The 20,624-nt window shown below is 41.2% G+C and overlaps 1 protein-coding gene across 2 annotated transcripts in view; it reads right to left on the bottom strand.

The window, feature by feature from the left end:
- Nucleotides 1-200: 200 nt before the first annotated feature.
- LOC137356814 (zinc finger protein ZFP2-like) overlaps nucleotides 201-20,624 on the bottom strand; it is a 468,683-nt gene continuing 448,259 nt past the window's right edge. For both annotated transcript variants that reach the window (XM_068022606.1, XM_068022607.1), the window contains exon 2: nucleotides 201-1,482. In XM_068022606.1, the coding sequence (XP_067878707.1) occupies nucleotides 355-1,197 (843 nt within the window). In that variant the 5' untranslated portion in view covers nucleotides 1,198-1,482 and the 3' untranslated portion in view covers nucleotides 201-354. The remainder of the gene's footprint in view (nucleotides 1,483-20,624) is intronic.

Genomic DNA, 20,624 nt, shown 5'->3' with positions numbered 1-20,624 from the left:
ACACTCTCACCCTAACCAAAGGTTATTAACACGGATCAATGGGGGAGCTGAAGAGCTGATTAAGGAAGAGGTTGAAGCAATTGTCTCGATTAAATAAATACTGCAAGGTATGTTGGTAATAAACAATTAAATCAACAATGACAATGACAATGACAAAGATCGGAACATTTCAAAGGCTCTCACACACAGTCTGTGTGGAGGAGTTTTACTGAATCAGATCCAAAAAAGGGGGAAATGATACAGAAAAATAACATTTCAAAACGTCTACAAGATAATTCGGTACAGGCGTGGTTCAAAGGGAGATGTATGTAAGATGAGACAAAACACTTGGATGTGATCAACAGCAACTTGCAGTCACTTGTGAACTTGCTGGTGTCTCAGCAGGTGAGATGAACGAGCAAATCCCTTCCCACACTCGAGGCAGGTAAATGGCCTTTCCCCAGAGTGAGTGTGTTGGTGTTTCATCAGATCATTTGTGCTTTTAAAGCTCTTCTCACAGTCAGAACATTTAAATGGTCTCTTATCAGTGTGAGCAAGTCTGTGTCTCATCAGCTGGAATGACTGACCGAATCCCTTCCCACATACAGGACAACTGAATGGCCTCTCCCCAGTGTGAGCCTGCTGGTGTGTCAGCAGGGTGGATGAACGAGTGAAACTCTTCCCACACACGGAGCAGGTGAATGGCCTCTCCCCGTTGTGCGTGCGTTGGTGTTTCATCAGATCATTTGTGCTTTTAAAGCTCTTCTCACAGTCAGAACATTGAAAAGGTCTCTTATCCGAGTGAACAAGTAGGTGCTCAGCGAGGTGGGATGACTGAGTGAATCCCTTCCCACACACAGAGCAGGTGAACGGCCTCTCCCCAGTGTGAACTCGCTGGTGTGTGGAGAGGCTGGATGTCTGAGTGAATCTCTTCCCACACGCGGAGCAGGTGAATGGCCTCTCCCCAGTGTGAACTCGCTGGTGTGTCAGCAGATTCCTTTTGCTTTTAAATCTCTTCTCACAGTCTGAACATGGAAAGAGTCTCTTATCAGTGTGGACAAGTTGGTGTTCAGTAAGGTTGGATAACTGAGTGAATCCTTTCCCACACATGAAGCACGTGAATGGTCTTTCCCCTGTGTGAGTGCGTCGATGAGATTCCAGCTGGGATGGGGAAATGAACGCCTTCCCACAGTCCTCACATTTCCACGGTTTCTCCATGGTGCAGGTGTCCTTGTGTCGCTCCAGGTTGGCCGATCAGTTGGAGCCTCGACCACACACAGAACCCGTGTACGGTTTCTCCCTGCTGTGAATGGTGCGATGTTTTCTCAGGCTGTGTTAAAGCTCTCTCCGCAGTCAGTGTACTGGAACACTCTCACTCGGGTGTCTGTGCGTGTGTGCGTGTGTATCTCTCGATGCTTTTCCAGTCACACTGATGTTTCAAATCTGTTCCCACAAAGATGAACATTTCTCCTTCCGCGTTCAAAGGCTGATGATAGTCATGTCCTAATGCATTGAGTGACATGAAGTTTGATTTGAGTTTCCCATCTGCAAATCTTCCCCTTCTAACCCTCTATAAAACGTGTTTACAAATGTTATCATTGAAGTACAGGATAGAAGTTTAGAACAGACTATTCTAGTTTCTATGGAACAGTTCTTTTCTCCGTTAAGAACATAAGAATTAGGAGGACTAATCCTTTCAGGCCTTTGTAGTTGCTCTGGCATTCAATAGCATCATGGTTGATCCTCTACTTCAACTGCATCTTTGCCATATCCCTTGGTTCCCTCACTATCTGGGAACATCCTGGTAAACCACCTCTGTAGCCTTTCTAAGGCTTTTTCATCTTTCCTGAAGTGAGGCGTCCAGAATTGGTCCACAACGCGCCAGCGACAACAACAACAACACTGGCATCTACCTGGCAATGTGGAAAATTGCCCAGGTATGTCCTGTACACAAAAAACAGGACAAGCCCAACCTTGCCAATTACCGCCCCATCAGCCCACTCTCAATCATCAGTAAAGTGATGGAAGGTGTCATCGACAGTGCTATCAAGTGGCACTTGCTTAGCAATAACCTGCTCAGTGACGCTCAGTTTGGGGTCCGCCAGGGCCATTCAGGACCTGACCTCATGACAGCCTTAGTTCAAACATGGACAAAACAGCTGAACTCCAGAGATGAGGTGAGAGTGACTGCCCTTAACATCAAGGCAGTATTTGACTGAGTATGGCATCAAGGAGCCCTAGCAAAACTGGAGTCAATGGGAATCAGGGGGGAAACTCTCGGCTGGTTGGAGTCATACCTAGCGCAAAGGAAGATGGTTGCGGTTGTTGGGGGTCAATCATCTGAGCTCCAGGACATAACTGCAGGAGTTCCTCAGGGTAGTGTCCTAGGCCCAAACATTTTCAGCCACTTCATCAATGACCTTCCTTCAATCATAAGAGCCCATGGGATCCAGGGCAATTTGGCAAATTGGATCTAAAATTGGCTTAGTGGCAGGAGGTGGTGATGGTCGAGGGTTGTCTTTGCGAGTGGAAGCCTGTGACCAGTGGTGTACCGCAGGGATCGGTGCTGGGTCCCTTGCTGTTTGTAGTGGACATTAATGATTTAGAAGTGAATATTTGAGGTATGATCAGTAAGTTTGCAGATGACACAAAAACTGGTGGTGTCGTAAACAGTGAGGAGGAAAGCCTTAGATTACAGGGCAATATAGATGGGCTGGTAAGATGGGCAGAGCAGTGGCAAATGGAATTTAATCCTGAGAAGTGAGGTGATGCATTTTGAAAGGACTAACAACGTAAGGGAATATACAATGGATGGCAGGACCCTAGGAAGTACAGAGGGTCAGTGGGACCTTGTCCATAGATCACTGAAAGCAGCAGCAGAGTAAAATAAGGTGGTTAGGAAGGCATACGGGATACTTGCCTTTATTAGCCGAGGCATAGAATATAAGAGCAGGGAGGTGATGATGGATCTATATAAAACACAGCTGGAGTACTGTGTACAGTTCTGGGCACCACACTATAGGAAGGATGTGATTGCACTGGAGAGAATGCAGAGGAGATTCACCAGGATGTTACCTGGGCTCGAGCATTTCAGCTATCAAGAGAGACTGAAAAGGCTGGGGTTATTTTCCTTACAGCAGAGATATGATTAAGGTATACAAAATTATGAGGGGCATTGATAGGTTAGATAGGAAGAAACTTTTTCTCTTAGCGGAGGGATCAATAACCAGGGGCATAGATTTAAGGTGAGGGGCAGGAGGTTTACAGGGGATTTGGGGAAAAGGTTTTTCACCCAGAGGGTGGTTGAAATTTGGAACACACTGCCTGAAGAGGTGGTAGAGGCAGGAACCCTCACAACATTTAAGAAGTATTTAGATGAGCACTTGAAATGCCATAGCATACAAGGCTATGGGCCAAGTGCTGGAAAATGGGATTAGAATAGTTGGTACTTGATGGCCGGCACAGACATGATGGGCCGAAGGGCCTGTTTCTGTGCTGTATAACTCTATGACTCTAACTCTACGACTCTAAAAGGTCAGAAGTGGGGATGTTCGTTGATGATTGCATGATGTTCAGCACCATTCGCGACTTCTCAGATACTGAAGCAGTCCGTGTAGAAATGCAGCAAGACAATATCCAGGCTTGGACTGGTAAATTGCAAGTAACATTCGCGCCAGACAAGTGCCAGGCAATGACCATCTCCAACAAGCGAGAATCTAACCATCTCCCCTTGACATTCAATGGCATTACCATCGCTGAATCCCCCACTATCAACATCCTAGGGGCTACCATTGACCAGAAACTGAACTGGAGTAGCCATATAAATACCGTGGCTACAAGAGCAGGTCAGAGGCTAGGAATCCTGCGGCGAGCAACTCACTTCCTGACTCCCCAAAGCCTGTCCACCATCTACAAGGCACAAGTCAGGAGTGTGATGGAATATTCTCCACTTGCCTGGATGGGTGCAGCTCCAACAACACTCAAGAAGATCGACACCATCCAGGACAAAGCAGCCCGCTTGATTGGCACCCCATCCTCAAACATTCACTCCCTCCACCACCGACGCACAGTGGCAGCAGTATGTACCATCTACAAGATGCACTGCAGCAACGCACCATGGCTCCTTGGAGAGCACCTTCGAAACCCGTGACTTCTACCACCAAGAGGGACAGGGGCAGCAAACGGTTAGGAACCTTTGCAAATTCCCCTGCAAGCTCCCCTCCCAGCCACCATCCTGATTTGGAACTATATCGCTGTTCCTTCACTGTTGCTGGGTTAAAATCCTGGAACTCCCATCCTAACAGCACTGTGGGTGTACCTACCCCACACGATTGCAGTGGTTCAAGAAGGCAGCTCACCACCACCTTTTCAAGGGCAATTAGGGATGGGCAATAAATGCTGGCCGAGCCACTGACGCCCACATCCCATGAATGAACTGAAAAAAAGCTGAGGCTTAACCAGTGATTTATAAATTTCAAGTATGATCACTTTGCTTTTATATGCTCTGCCTCTATTTTATAAACCCAAGTAACCCATATGCTTCATAATTGCCTTATCAGCTTGCCCTGTCACCTTTAACGATTGGTGTGTATGGACACCAGAGTCTCTTCGCTCATCTACATTTTTCGAAATTGTGCATTTCCAGTTCATTGTCTTTCCAGATTAGTCTTTGCAAAGTGCATCACTTAACAATTAACTCCATCTGCCATGTTTCTGCCCATCCTGTCTGTCTCATCCTGAAGTCGAGCATTATCATCACTATCTGCCACTTCGCCAAGTTTCAAATCAGCTGGAAACTCTATAATGTTGCTCCCAACACCGGAGTCTGGGTCCTTCATATACATTGAAAAGAACGGCAATGAAAATTTGGATTCGAAGGGTTTGGTCGACCAAAGCTGAGAACTGTATTGTATGAGAGACCCCAGTCACCATCGCCCAGTGAGTGGTTTTTAATAATAAATACACTGAATAAATCTGTGAACCCTGATCTTAACTATTCAAGATGGTCCCTGGATGAAGACGAGATAAGACATCTAATCATAAATAAATAAATACATCCTCTAACATCTCCAACTTAGATAACCTGCTTTAACTATTCTCACATTGCCTGGCATTTGGAGATGTCTTTTATTTCTCTACATTCTCTCTTCATCCCTCCTTCTCTCTTTGGTTATGATCACTTCTCTCATTTACCCACATCTTGTGCCCCATTCAAATTTACCCATCATTACTTTCACTTTCTTCTGGATGTTAGTTCTCTCTGTCTCACTGCTCAGCCACTCCATTCCTGCATATTAGCCATACAATTGTAATATAGCCCAGAGCAGACGAACAGCTCTCAATGACAAATTTTCCTAATTTTACACATGCTCCCTGACCAGTCACCATTTCGTTTTCATTTACAGATCCTTCCTGAGCCATGACAATTCACTTCTTTACATTTGGGTCTGGATGGTTAATATTAACTATTTTATATTCGTGTGTGTGGGGGATAATTTTCACTGTTTTATATTCAGGTCTGGGGGATAATTTTCACTGTTTTATATTCAGGTCTGGGATAATGTTCACTGTTTTATATTCGGGTCTGGGGGATAATGTTCACTGTTTTATATTCAGGTTTGGGGGATAATGTTCACTGTTTTATATTCAGGTTTGGGGGATAAAGTTCACTGTTTTAGATGCAGGTCTGGGATAATGTTCACTGTCTTAGATTCAGGTCTGGGGACAATGTTCACTGTTTTATATTCGGGTCTGGGGGATAATGTTCACTGTTTTATATTCAGGTTTGGGGGATAATGTTCACTGTTTTATATTCAGGTTTGGGGGATAATGTTCACTGTTTTATATTCAGGTTTGGGGGATAATGTTCACTGTTTTATATTCAGGTCTGGGGGATAATGTTCACTGTTTTATCTTCAGGTTTGGGGGGATAAAGTTCACTGTTTTAGATGCAGGTCTGGGATAATGTTCACTGTCTTAGATTCAGGTCTGGGGACAATGTTCACTGTTTTATATTCGGGTCTGGGGGATAATGTTCACTGTTTCATATTCAGTTCTGGGGGATAATGTTTACTGTTTTATATTCAGGTCTGGGGGATAATGTTCACTGTTTCATATTCAGTTCTGGGGGATAATGTTTACTGTTTTATATTCAGGTCTGGGGGATAATGTTCACTGTTTCATATTCAGTTCTGGGGGATAATGTTTACTGTTTTATATTCAGGTCTGGGGGATAATGTTCACTGTTTCATATTCAGGTCTGGGGGATAATGTTCACTGTTTCATATTCAGGTCTGGGGGATAATGTTCACTGTTTCATATTCAGGTCTGGGGGATAATGTTCACTGTTTTATATTCAGGTCTGGGGGATAATGTTCACTGTTTCATATTCAGGTCTGGGGGATAATGTTCACTGTTTCATATTCAGGTCTGGGCGATAATGTTCACTGTTTTATATTCAGTTCTGGGGGATAATGTTTACTGTTTCATATTCAGGTCTGGGGGATAATGTTCACTGTTTTATATTCAGGTCTGGGGGATAATGTTCACTGTTTTATATTCAGGTCTGGGGGATAATGTTCACTTTTATATTCAGGTCTGGTGGATAATGTTCACTGTTTTATATTCAGGTCTGGGGGATAATGTTCACTGTTTTATATTCAGGTCTGGGGGATAATGTTCACTTTTATATTCAGGTCTGGTGGATAATGTTCACTGTTTTATATTCAGGTCTGGGGGATAATGTTCACTGTTTCATATTCAGGTCTGGGGGATAATGTTCACTGTTTTATATTCAGGTCTGGGGGATAATGTTCACTGTTTCATATTCAGGTCTGGGGGATAATGTTCACTGTTTCATATTCAGGTCTGGGGGATAATGTTCACTGTTTTATATTCAGGTCTGGGGGATAATGTTCACTGTTTCATATTCAGGTCTGGGGGATAATGTTCACTGTTTTATATTCAGGTCTGGGGGATAATGTTCACTGTTTCATATTCAGGTCTGGGGGATAATGTTCACTGTTTTATATTCAGGTCTGGGGGATAATGTTCACTGTTTCATATTCAGGTCTGGGGGATAATGTTCACTGTTTTATCTTCAGGTCTGGGGGATAATGTTCACTGTTTTATCTTCAGGTCTGGGGGATAATGTTCACTGTTTTATATTCGGCACTGGGGGATAATGTTCACTGTTTCATATTCAGGTCTGGTGGATAATGTTCACTGTTTCATTTCAGGTCTGGAGGATAATATTCTCTGTTTTATATTCAGGTCTGGGGGATAATGTTCTCTGTTTTATATTCGGGTCTGGGGGAAAATGTTCACTGTTTTATATTCGGGTCTGGGGGATCATGTGCACTGTTTTATATTCAGGTCTGGGGGATAATTTTCACTGTTTTATATTCAGGTCTGGGATAATGTTCACTGTTTTAATTTCGGGTCTGGGGGATAATGTTCACTGTTTTATATTCAGGTTTGGGGGATAATGTTCACTGTTTTATATTCAGGTTTGGGGGATAATGTTCACTGTTTTATATTCAGGTTTGGGGGATAATGTTCACTGTTTTATATTCAGGTCTGGGGGATAATGTTCACTGTTTTATCTTCAGGTTTGGGGGGATAAAGTTCACTGTTTTAGATGCAGGTCTGGGATAATGTTCACTGTCTTAGATTCAGGTCTGGGGACAACGTTCACTGTTTTATATTCGGGTCTGGGGGATAATGTTCACCGTTTTATATTCAGGTTTGGGGGGATAAAGTTCACTGTTTTAGATGCAGGTCTGGGATAATGTTCACTGTCTTAGATTCAGGTCTGGGGACAATGTTCACTGTTTTATATTCGGGTCTGGGGGATAATGTTCACTGTTTCATATTCAGTTCTGGGGGATAATGTTCACTGTTTTATATTCAGGTCTGGGGGATAATGTTCACTGTTTCATATTCAGTTCTGGGGGATAATGTTTACTGTTTTATATTCAGGTCTGGGGGATAATGTTCACTGTTTCATATTCAGGTCTGGGGGATAATGTTCACTGTTTCATATTCAGGTCTGGGGGATAATGTTCACTGTTTTATATTCAGGTCTGGGGGATAATGTTCACTGTTTCATATTCAGGTCTGGGGGATAATGTTCACTGTTTTATATTCAGTTCTGGGGGATAATGTTCACTGTTTTATATTCAGGTCTGGGGGATAATGTTCACTGTTTCATATTCAGGTCTGGGGGATAATGTTCACTGTTTCATATTCAGGTCTGGGGGAATAATGTTCACTGTTTTATATTCAGTTCTGGGGGATAATGTTTACTGATTCATATTCAGGTCTGGGGGATAATGTTCACTGTTTTATATTCAGGTCTGGGGGATAATGTTCACTGTTTTATATTCAGGTCTGGGGGATAATGTTCACTTTTATATTCAGGTCTGGTGGATAATGTTCACTGTTTTATATTCAGGTCTGGGGGATAATGTTCACTGTTTTATATTCAGGTCTGGGGGATAATGTTCACTTTTATATTCAGGTCTGGTGGATAATGTTCACTGTTTTATATTCAGGTCTGGGGGATAATGTTCACTGTTTCATATTCAGGTCTGGGGGATAATGTTCACTGTTTTATATTCAGGTCTGGGGGATAATGTTCACTGTTTCATATTCAGGTCTGGGGGATAATGTTCACTGTTTCATATTCAGGTCTGGGGGATAATGTTCACTGTTTTATATTCAGGTCTGGGGGATAATGTTCACTGTTTCATATTCAGGTCTGGGGGATAATGTTCACTGTTTTATATTCAGGTCTGGGGGATAATGTTCACTGTTTCATATTCAGGTCAGGGGGATAATGTTCACTGTTTCATATTCAGGTCTGGGGGATAATGCTCACTGTTTTATATTCAGGTCTGGGGGATAATGTTCACTGTTTCATATTCAGGTCTGGGGGATAATGTTCACTGTTTTATCTTCAGGTCTGGGGGATAATGTTCACTGTTTTATCTTCAGGTCTGGGGGATAATGTTCACTGTTTTATATTCGGCACTGGGGGATAATGTTCACTGTTTCATATTCAGGTCTGGTGGATAATGTTCACTGTTTCATTTCAGGTCTGGAGGATAATATTCTCTGTTTTATATTCAGGTCTGGGGGATAATGTTCACTGTTTTATATTCAGGTCTGGGGGATAATGTTCACTGTTTCATATTCAGGTCTGGGGGATAATGTTCACTGTTTTATCTTCAGGTCTGGGGGATAATGTTCACTGTTTTATCTTCAGGTCTGGGGGATAATGTTCACTGTTTTATATTCGGCACTGGGGGATAATGTTCACTGTTTCATATTCAGGTCTGGGGGATAATGTTCACTGTTTTATCTTCAGGTCTGGGGGATAATGTTCACTGTTTTATATTCGGCACTGGGGGATAATGTTCACTGTTTCATATTCAGGTCTGGTGGATAATGTTCACTGTTTCATTTCAGGTCTGGAGGATAATATTCTCTGTTTTATATTCAGGTCTGGGGGATAATGTTCACTGTTTTATATTCAGGTCTGGGGGATAATGTTCACTGTTTCATATTCAGGTCTGGGGGATAATGTTCACTGTTTTATCTTCAGGTCTGGGGGATAATGTTCACTGTTTTATCTTCAGGTCTGGGGGATAATGTTCACTGTTTTATATTCGGCACTGGGGGATAATGTTCACTGTTTCATATTCAGGTCTGGGGGATAATGTTCACTGTTTCATATTCAGGTCTGGGGGATAATGTTCACTGTTTTATCTTCAGGTCTGGGGGATAATGTTCACTGTTTTATCTTCAGGTCTGGGGGATAATGTTCACTGTTTTATATTCGGCACTGGGGGATAATGTTCACTGTTTCATATTCAGGTCTGGGGGATAATGTTCACTGTTTTATCTTCAGGTCTGGGGGATAATGTTCACTGTTTTATATTCGGCACTGGGGGATAATGTTCACTGTTTCATATTCAGGTCTGGTGGATAATGTTCACTGTTTCATTTCAGGTCTGGAGGATAATATTCTCTGTTTTATATTCAGGTCTGGGGGATAATGTTCACTGTTTTATATTCAGGTCTGGGGGATAATGTTCACTGTTTCATATTCAGGTCTGGGGGATAATGTTCACTGTTTTATCTTCAGGTCTGGGGGATAATGTTCACTGTTTTATCTTCAGGTCTGGGGGATAATGTTCACTGTTTTATATTCGGCACTGGGGGATAATGTTCACTGTTTCATATTCAGGTCTGGTGGATAATGTTCACTGTTTCATATTCAGGTCTGGGGGATAATGTTCACTGTTTTATCTTCAGGTCTGGGGGATAATGTTCACTGTTTTATCTTCAGGTCTGGGGGATAATGTTCACTGTTTTATATTCGGCACTGGGGGATAATGTTCACTGTTTCATATTCAGGTCTGGTGGATAATGTTCACTGTTTCATTTCAGGTCTGGAGGATAATATTCTCTGTTTTATATTCAGGTCTGGGGGATAATGTTCTCTGTTTTATATTCGGGTCTGGGGGAAAATGTTCACTGTTTTATATTCGGGTCTGGGGGATCATGTGCACTGTTTTATATTCAGGTCTGGGGGATAATGTTCACTGTTTTATATTCGGGTCTGGGGATGATAATGTTCACTGTTTCATATCAGGTCTGGGGGATAATGTTCTCTGTTTTATATTCAGGTCTGGGGGATAATGTTCACTGTTTCATTTCAGGTCTGGGGGATAATGTTCTCTGTTTTATATTCAGGTCTGGGGGATAAGGTTCACTGTTTCATTTCAGGTCTGGGGGATAATGTTCTCTGTTTTATATTCAGGTCTGGTGGATAATGTTCACTGTTTCATTTCAGGTCTGGGGGATAATGTTCACTGTTTCATTTCAGGTCTGGGGGATAATGTTCTCTGTTTTATATTCAGGTCTGGGGGATAATGTTCACTGTTTCATTTCAGGTCTGGGGGATAATGTTCTCTGTTTTATATTCAGGTCTGGGGGATAATGTTCACTGTTTCATTTCAGGTCTGGGGGATAATGTTCTCTGTTTTATATTCAGGTCTGGGGGATAATGTTCTCTGTTTTATATTCAGGTCTGGGGGATAATGTTCACTGTTTTATATTCAGGTCTGGGGGAAAATGTTTACAGTTTTATATTCGGGTCTGGGGGAAAATGTTCACTGTTTTATATTCGGGTCTGGGGGAAAATGTTCACTGTTTTATATTCGGGTTTGGGGGATCATGTTCACTGTTTTATATTCAGGTCTGGGGGATAATGTTCACTGTTTTATATTCGGGTCTGGGGATGATAATGTTCACTGTTTTATATTCAGGTCTGGGGGAAAATGTTCACTGTTTTATATTCGGGTCTGGGGGAAAATGTTCACTGTTTTATATTCGGGTCTGTGGGGATAATGTTCACTGTTTTATATTCAGGTCTGGGGGATAATGTTCACTGTTTCATTTCAGGTCTGGGGGATAATGTTCTCTGTTTTATATTCAGGTCTGGGGGATAATGTTCACTGTTTCATTTCAGGTCTGGGGGATAATGTTCTCTGTTTTATATTCAGGTCTGGGGGATAATGTTCTCTGTTTTATATTCAGGTCTGGGGGATAATGTTCACTGTTTTATATTCAGGTCTGGGGGATAATGTTCACTGTTTTATATTCAGGTCTGGGGGATAATGTTCACTGTTTCATATTCAGGTCTGGGGGATAATGTTCACTGTTTTATATTCAGGTCTGGGGGATAATGTTCACTGTTTCATATTCAGGTCTGGGGGATAATGTTCACTGTTTCATATTCAGGTCTGGGGGATAATGTTCACTGTTTTATATTCAGGTCTGGGGGATAATGTTCACTGTTTCATATTCAGGTCTGGGGGATAATGTTCACTGTTTTATATTCAGGTCTGGGGGATAATGTTCACTGTTTCATATTCAGGTCTGGGGGATAATGTTCACTGTTTTATATTCAGGTCTGGGGGATAATGTTCACTGTTTTATATTCAGGTCTGGGGGATAATGTTCACTGTTTTATATTCAGGTCTGGGGGATAATGTTCACTGTTTTATATTCAGGTCTGGGGGATAATGTTCACTGTTTATATTCAGGTCTGGGGGATAATGTTGACTGTTTTATATTCAGGTCTGGGGGATAATGTTCACTGTTTTATATTCAGGTCTGGGGGATAATGTTCACTGTTTTATATTCAGGTCTGGGGGATAATGTTCACTGTTTTATATTCGGGTCTGTGGATGATAATGTTCACTGTTTTATATTCAGGTCTAGGGGATAATGTTCACTGTTTTATATTCAGGTCTGGGGGATAATGTTCACTGTTTTATATTCAGGTCTGGGGGATAATGTTCACTGTTTTATATTCAGGTCTGGGGGAAAATGTTCACTGTTTTATATTCGGGTCTGGGGGATAATGTTCACTGTTTTATATTCAGGTCTGGGGGATAATGTTCACTGTTTCAGATTCAGGTCTGGGGGATAATGTTCCCTATTGTATATTCAGATCTGGGGGATAATGTTCACTGTTTTATATTCAGTTCTGAGGGATAATGTTCACTGTTTCATATTCAGGTCTGGGGGATAATGTTCACTATTGGATATTCAAATCTGGGGGATAATGTTCACTGTTTTATCTTCAGTTCAGGGGGATAATGTTCACTGTTTCATATTCCGGTCTGGGGGATAATGTTCACTGTTTAATAGTCGGGTCTGGGGGATAATGTTCACTGTTTTATAGTCGGGTCTGGGGGATAATGTTCACTATTTTATATTCGGGTCTGGGGGATAACGTTCACTGTTTTACATTCGGGTCTGGGGGATAATGTTCACTGTTTTATATTCAGGTCTGGGGGATAATGTTCACTGTTTTATGTTCGGGTCTGGGGGATAATGTTCACTGTTTTATATTCAGGTCTGGGGGATAATGTTCACTGTTCTATCTTCAGGTCTGCAGATCATGTTCACTCTTTTATATTCGGGTCTGGGGGATAATGTTCACTGTTTTATATTAGGGTCTGGGGGATAATGTTCACTGTTTTATATTCAGGTCTGGGGGATAATGTTCACTGTTTCATATTCAGGTCTGGGGGATAATGTTCACTGTTTTATATTCAGGTCTGGGGGATAATGTTCACTGTTTCATATTCAGGTCAGGGGGATAATGTTCACTGTTTCATATTCAGGTCTGGGGGATAATGTTCACTGTTTTATATTCAGGTCTGGGGGATAATGTTCACTGTTTCATATTCAGGTCTGGGGGATAATGTTCACTGTTTTATCTTCAGGTCTGGGGGATAATGTTCACTGTTTTATCTTCAGGTCTGGGGGATAATGTTCACTGTTTTATATTCGGCACTGGGGGATAATGTTCACTGTTTCATATTCAGGTCTGGTGGATAATGTTCACTGTTTCATTTCAGGTCTGGAGGATAATATTCTCTGTTTTATATTCAGGTCTGGGGGATAATGTTCACTGTTTTATATTCAGGTCTGGGGGATAATGTTCACTGTTTCATATTCAGGTCTGGGGGATAATGTTCACTGTTTTATCTTCAGGTCTGGGGGATAATGTTCACTGTTTTATCTTCAGGTCTGGGGGATAATGTTCACTGTTTTATATTCGGCACTGGGGGATAATGTTCACTGTTTCATATTCAGGTCTGGTGGATAATGTTCACTGTTTCATTTCAGGTCTGGAGGATAATATTCTCTGTTTTATATTCAGGTCTGGGGGATAATGTTCTCTGTTTTATATTCGGGTCTGGGGGAAAATGTTCACTGTTTTATATTCGGGTCTGGGGGATCATGTGCACTGTTTTATATTCAGGTCTGGGGGATAATGTTCACTGTTTTATATTCGGGTCTGGGGATGATAATGTTCACTGTTTCATATCAGGTCTGGGGGATAATGTTCTCTGTTTTATATTCAGGTCTGGGGGATAATGTTCACTGTTTCATTTCAGGTCTGGGGGATAATGTTCTCTGTTTTATATTCAGGTCTGGGGGATAAGGTTCACTGTTTCATTTCAGGTCTGGGGGATAATGTTCTCTGTTTTATATTCAGGTCTGGTGGATAATGTTCACTGTTTCATTTCAGGTCTGGGGGATAATGTTCACTGTTTCATTTCAGGTCTGGGGGATAATGTTCTCTGTTTTATATTCAGGTCTGGGGGATAATGTTCACTGTTTCATTTCAGGTCTGGGGGATAATGTTCTCTGTTTTATATTCAGGTCTGGGGGATAATGTTCACTGTTTCATTTCAGGTCTGGGGGATAATGTTCTCTGTTTTATATTCAGGTCTGGGGGATAATGTTCTCTGTTTTATATTCAGGTCTGGGGGATAATGTTCACTGTTTTATATTCAGGTCTGGGGGAAAATGTTTACAGTTTTATATTCGGGTCTGGGGGAAAATGTTCACTGTTTTATATTCGGGTCTGGGGGAAAATGTTCACTGTTTTATATTCGGGTTTGGGGGATCATGTTCACTGTTTTATATTCAGGTCTGGGGGATAATGTTCACTGTTTTATATTCGGGTCTGGGGATGATAATGTTCACTGTTTTATATTCAGGTCTGGGGGAAAATGTTCACTGTTTTATATTCGGGTCTGGGGGAAAATGTTCACTGTTTTATATTCGGGTCTGGGGGATAATGTTCACTGTTTTATATTCAGGTCTGGGGGATAATGTTCACTGTTTCATTTCAGGTCTGGGGGATAATGTTCTCTGTTTTATATTCAGGTCTGGGGGATAATGTTCACTGTTTCATTTCAGGTCTGGGGGATAATGTTCTCTGTTTTATATTCAGGTCTGGGGGATAATGTTCTCTGTTTTATATTCAGGTCTGGGGGATAATGTTCACTGTTTTATATTCAGGTCTGGGGGATAATGTTCACTGTTTTATATTCAGGTCTGGGGGATAATGTTCACTGTTTCATATTCAGGTCTGGGGGATAATGTTCACTGTTTTATATTCAGGTCTGGGGGATAATGTTCACTGTTTCATATTCAGGTCTGGGGGATAATGTTCACTGTTTCATATTCAGGTCTGGGGGATAATGTTCACTGTTTTATATTCAGGTCTGGGGGATAATGTTCACTGTTTCATATTCAGGTCTGGGGGATAATGTTCACTGTTTTATATTCAGGTCTGGGGGATAATGTTCACTGTTTCATATTCAGGTCTGGGGGATAATGTTCACTGTTTTATATTCAGGTCTGGGGGATAATGTTCACTGTTTTATATTCAGGTCTGGGGGATAATGTTCACTGTTTTATATTCAGGTCTGGGGGATAATGTTCACTGTTTTATATTCAGGTCTGGGGGATAATGTTCACTGTTTATATTCAGGTCTGGGGGATAATGTTGACTGTTTTATATTCAGGTCTGGGGGATAATGTTCACTGTTTTATATTCAGGTCTGGGGGATAATGTTCACTGTTTTATAATCAGGTCTGGGGGATAATGTTCACTGTTTTATATTCGGGTCTGGGGATGATAATGTTCACTGTTTTATAATCAGGTCTAGGGGATAATGTTCACTGTTTTATATTCAGGTCTGGGGGATAATGTTCACTGTTTTATATTCAGGTCTGGGGGATAATGTTCACTGTTTTATATTCAGGTCTGGGGGAAAATGTTCACTGTTTTATATTCGGGTCTGGGGGATAATGTTCACTGTTTTATATTCAGGTCTGGGGGATAATGTTCACTGTTTCAGATTCAGGTCTGGGGGATAATGTTCCCTATTGTATATTCAGGTCTGGGGGATAATGTTCACTGTTTCATATTCAGTTCTGGGGGATAATGTTTACTGTTTTATATTCAGGTCTGGGGGATAATGTTCACTGTTTCATATTCAGGTCTGGGGGATAATGTTCACTGTTTCATATTCAGGTCTGGGGGATAATGTTCACTGTTTTATATTCAGGTCTGGGGGATAATGTTCACTGTTTCATATTCAGGTCTGGGGGATAATGTTCACTGTTTCATATTCAGGTCTGGGGGAATAATGTTCACTGTTTTATATTCAGTTCTGGGGGATAATGTTTACTGTTTCATATTCAGGTCTGGGGGATAATGTTCACTGTTTTATATTCAGGTCTGGGGGATAATGTTCACTGTTTTATATTCAGGTCTGGGGGATAATGTTCACTTTTATATTCAGGTCTGGTGGATAATGTTCACTGTTTTATATTCAGGTCTGGGGGATAATGTTCACTGTTTTATATTCAGGTCTGGGGGATAATGTTCACTTTTATATTCAGGTCTGGTGGATAATGTTCACTGTTTTATATTCAGGTCTGGGGGATAATGTTCACTGTTTCATATTCAGGTCTGGGGCATAATGTTCACTGTTTTATATTCAGGTCTGGGGGATAATGTTCACTGTTTCATATTCAGGTCTGGGGGATAATGTTCACTGTTTCATATTCAGGTCTGGGGGATAATGTTCACTGTTTTATATTCAGGTCTGGGGGATAATGTTCACTGTTTCATATTCAGGTCTGGGGGATAATGTTCACTGTTTCATATTCAGGTCTGGGGGATAATGTTCACTGTTTTATATTCAGGTCTGGGGGATAATGTTCACTGTTTCATATTCAGGTCAGGGGGATAATGTTCACTGTTTCATATTCAGGTCTGGGGGATAATGTTCACTGTTTTATATTCAGGTCTGGGGGATAATGTTCACTGTTTCATATTCAGGTCTGGGGGATAATGTTCACTGTTTTATCTTCAGGTCTGGGGGATAATGTTCACTGTTTTATCTTCAGGTCTGGGGGATAATGTTCACTGTTTTATATTCGGCACTGGGGGATAATGTTCACTGTTTCATATTCAGGTCTGGTGGATAATGTTCACTGTTTCATTTCAGGTCTGGAGGATAATATTCTCTGTTTTATATTCAGGTCTGGGGGATAATGTTCACTGTTTTATATTCAGGTCTGGGGGATAATGTTCACTGTTTCATATTCAGGTCTGGGGGATAATGTTCACTGTTTTATCTTCAGGTCTGGGGGATAATGTTCACTGTTTTATCTTCAGGTCTGGGGGATAATGTTCACTGTTTTATATTCGGCACTGGGGGATAATGTTCACTGTTTCATATTCAGGTCTGGGGGATAATGTTCACTGTTTTATCTTCAGGTCTGGGGGATAATGTTCACTGTTTTATCTTCAGGTCTGGGGGATAATGTTCACTGTTTTATATTCGGCACTGGGGGATAATGTTCACTGTTTCATATTCAGGTCTGGTGGATAATGTTCACTGTTTCATTTCAGGTCTGGAGGATAATATTCTCTGTTTTATATTCAGGTCTGGGGGATAATGTTCACTGTTTTATATTCAGGTCTGGGGGATAATGTTCACTGTTTCATATTCAGGTCTGGGGGATAATGTTCACTGTTTTATCTTCAGGTCTGGGGGATAATGTTCACTGTTTTATCTTCAGGTCTGGGGGATAATGTTCACTGTTTTATATTCGGCACTGGGGGATAATGTTCACTGTTTCATATTCAGGTCTGGTGGATAATGTTCACTGTTTCATATTCAGGTCTGGGGGATAATGTTCACTGTTTTATCTTCAGGTCTGGGGGATAATGTTCACTGTTTTATCTTCAGGTCTGGGGGATAATGTTCACTGTTTTATATTCGGCACTGGGGGATAATGTTCACTGTTTCATATTCAGGTCTGGTGGATAATGTTCACTGTTTCATTTCAGGTCTGGAGGATAATATTCTCTGTTTTATATTCAGGTCTGGGGGATAATGTTCTCTGTTTTATATTCGGGTCTGGGGGAAAATGTTCACTGTTTTATATTCGGGTCTGGGGGATCATGTGCACTGTTTTATATTCAGGTCTGGGGGATAATGTTCACTGTTTTATATTCGGGTCTGGGGATGATAATGTTCACTGTTTCATATCAGGTCTGGGGGATAATGTTCTCTGTTTTATATTCAGGTCTGGGGGATAATGTTCACTGTTTCATTTCAGGTCTGGGGGATAATGTTCTCTGTTTTATATTCAGGTCTGGGGGATAAGGTTCACTGTTTCATTTCAGGTCTGGGGGATAATGTTCTCTGTTTTATATTCAGGTCTGGTGGATAATGTTCACTGTTTCATTTCAGGTCTGGGGGATAATGTTCACTGTTTCATTTCAGGTCTGGGGGATAATGTTCTCTGTTTTATATTCAGGTCTGGGGGATAATGTTCACTGTTTCATTTCAGGTCTGGGGGATAATGTTCTCTGTTTTATATTCAGGTCTGGGGGATAATGTTCACTGTTTCATTTCAGGTCTGGGGGATAATGTTCTCTGTTTTATATTCAGGTCTGGGGGATAATGTTCTCTGTTTTATATTCAGGTCTGGGGGATAATGTTCACTGTTTTATATTCAGGTCTGGGGGAAAATGTTTACAGTTTTATATTCGGGTCTGGGGGAAAATGTTCACTGTTTTATATTCGGGTCTGGGGGAAAATGTTCACTGTTTTATATTCGGGTTTGGGGGATCATGTTCACTGTTTTATATTCAGGTCTGGGGGATAATGTTCACTGTTTTATATTCGGGTCTGGGGATGATAATGTTCACTGTTTTATATTCAGGTCTGGGGGAAAATGTTCACTGTTTTATATTCGGGTCTGGGGGAAAATGTTCACTGTTTTATATTCGGGTCTGGGGGATAATGTTCACTGTTTTATATTCAGGTCTGGGGGATAATGTTCACTGTTTCATTTCAGGTCTGGGGGATAATGTTCTCTGTTTTATATTCAGGTCTGGGGGATAATGTTCACTGTTTCATTTCAGGTCTGGGGGATAATGTTCTCTGTTTTATATTCAGGTCTGGGGGATAATGTTCTCTGTTTTATATTCAGGTCTGGGGGATAATGTTCACTGTTTTATATTCAGGTCTGGGGGATAATGTTCACTGTTTTATATTCAGGTCTGGGGGATAATGTTCACTGTTTCATATTCAGGTCTGGGGGATAATGTTCACTGTTTTATATTCAGGTCTGGGGGATAATGTTCACTGTTTCATATTCAGGTCTGGGGGATAATGTTCACTGTTTCATATTCAGGTCTGGGGGATAATGTTCACTGTTTTATATTCAGGTCTGGGGGATAATGTTCACTGTTTCATATTCAGGTCTGGGGGATAATGTTCACTGTTTTATATTCAGGTCTGGGGGATAATGTTCACTGTTTCATATTCAGGTCTGGGGGATAATGTTCACTGTTTTATATTCAGGTCTGGGGGATAATGTTCACTGTTTTATATTCAGGTCTGGGGGATAATGTTCACTGTTTTATATTCAGGTCTGGGGGATAATGTTCACTGTTTTATATTCAGGTCTGGGGGATAATGTTCACTGTTTATATTCAGGTCTGGGGGATAATGTTGACTGTTTTATATTCAGGTCTGGGGGATAATGTTCACTGTTTTATATTCAAGTCTGGGGGATAATGTTCACTGTTTTATATTCAGGTCTGGGGGATAATGTTCACTGTTTTATATTCGGGTCTGGGGATGATAATGTTCACTGTTTTATATTCAGGTCTAGGGGATAATGTTCACTGTTTTATATTCAGGTCTGGGGGATAATGTTCACTGTTTTATATTCAGGTCTGGGGGATAATGTTCACTGTTTTATATTCGGGTCTGGGGATGATAATGTTCACTGTTTTATATTCAGGTCTAGGGGATAATGTTCACTGTTTTATATTCAGGTCTGGGGGATAATGTTCACTGTTTTATATTCAGGTCTGGGGGATAATGTTCACTGTTTTATATTCAGGTCTGGGGGATAATGTTCACTGTTTCAGATTCAGGTCTGGGGGATAATGTTCCCTATTGTATATTCAGATCTGGGGGATAATGTTCACTGTTTTATATTCAGTTCTGAGGGATAATGTTCACTGTTTCATATTCAGGTCTGGGGGATAATGTTCACTATTGGATATTCAAATCTGGGGGATAATGTTCACTGTTTTATCTTCAGTTCAGGGGGATAATGTTCACTGTTTCATATTCCGGTCTGGGGGATAATGTTCACTGTTTAATAGTCGGGTCTGGGGGATAATGTTCACTGTTTTATAGTCGGGTCTGGGGGATAATGTTCACTATTTTATATTCGGGTCTGGGGGATAACGTTCACTGTTTTACATTCGGGTCTGGGGGATAATGTTCACTGTTTTATATTCAGGTCTGGGGGATAATGTTCACTGTTTTATGTTCGGGTCTGGGGGATAATGTTCACTGTTTTATATTCAGGTCTGGGGGATAATGTTCACTGTTCTATCTTCAGGTCTGCAGATCATGTTCACTCTTTTATATTCGGGTCTGGGGGATAATGTTCACTGTTTTATATTAGGGTCTGGGGGATAATGTTCACTGTTTTATATTCAGGTCTGGGGGATAATGTTCACTGTTTCATATTCAGGTCTGGGGGATAATGTTCACTGTTTTATATTCAGGTCAGGGGGATAATGTTCACTGTTTCATATTCAGGTCTGGGGGATAATGTTCACTGTTTTATATTCAGGTCTGGGGGATAATGTTCACTGTTTCATATTCAGGTCTGGGGGATAATGTTCACTGTTTTATCTTCAGGTCTGGGGG

Source organism: Heterodontus francisci, chromosome 46, assembly GCF_036365525.1.
Source record: "Heterodontus francisci isolate sHetFra1 chromosome 46, sHetFra1.hap1, whole genome shotgun sequence".
Lineage (NCBI taxonomy): Eukaryota > Metazoa > Chordata > Chondrichthyes > Heterodontiformes > Heterodontidae > Heterodontus > Heterodontus francisci.
Note: the sequence above shows the minus strand (reverse complement) of the source record. Positions and strands in the feature narration are given on the sequence as shown.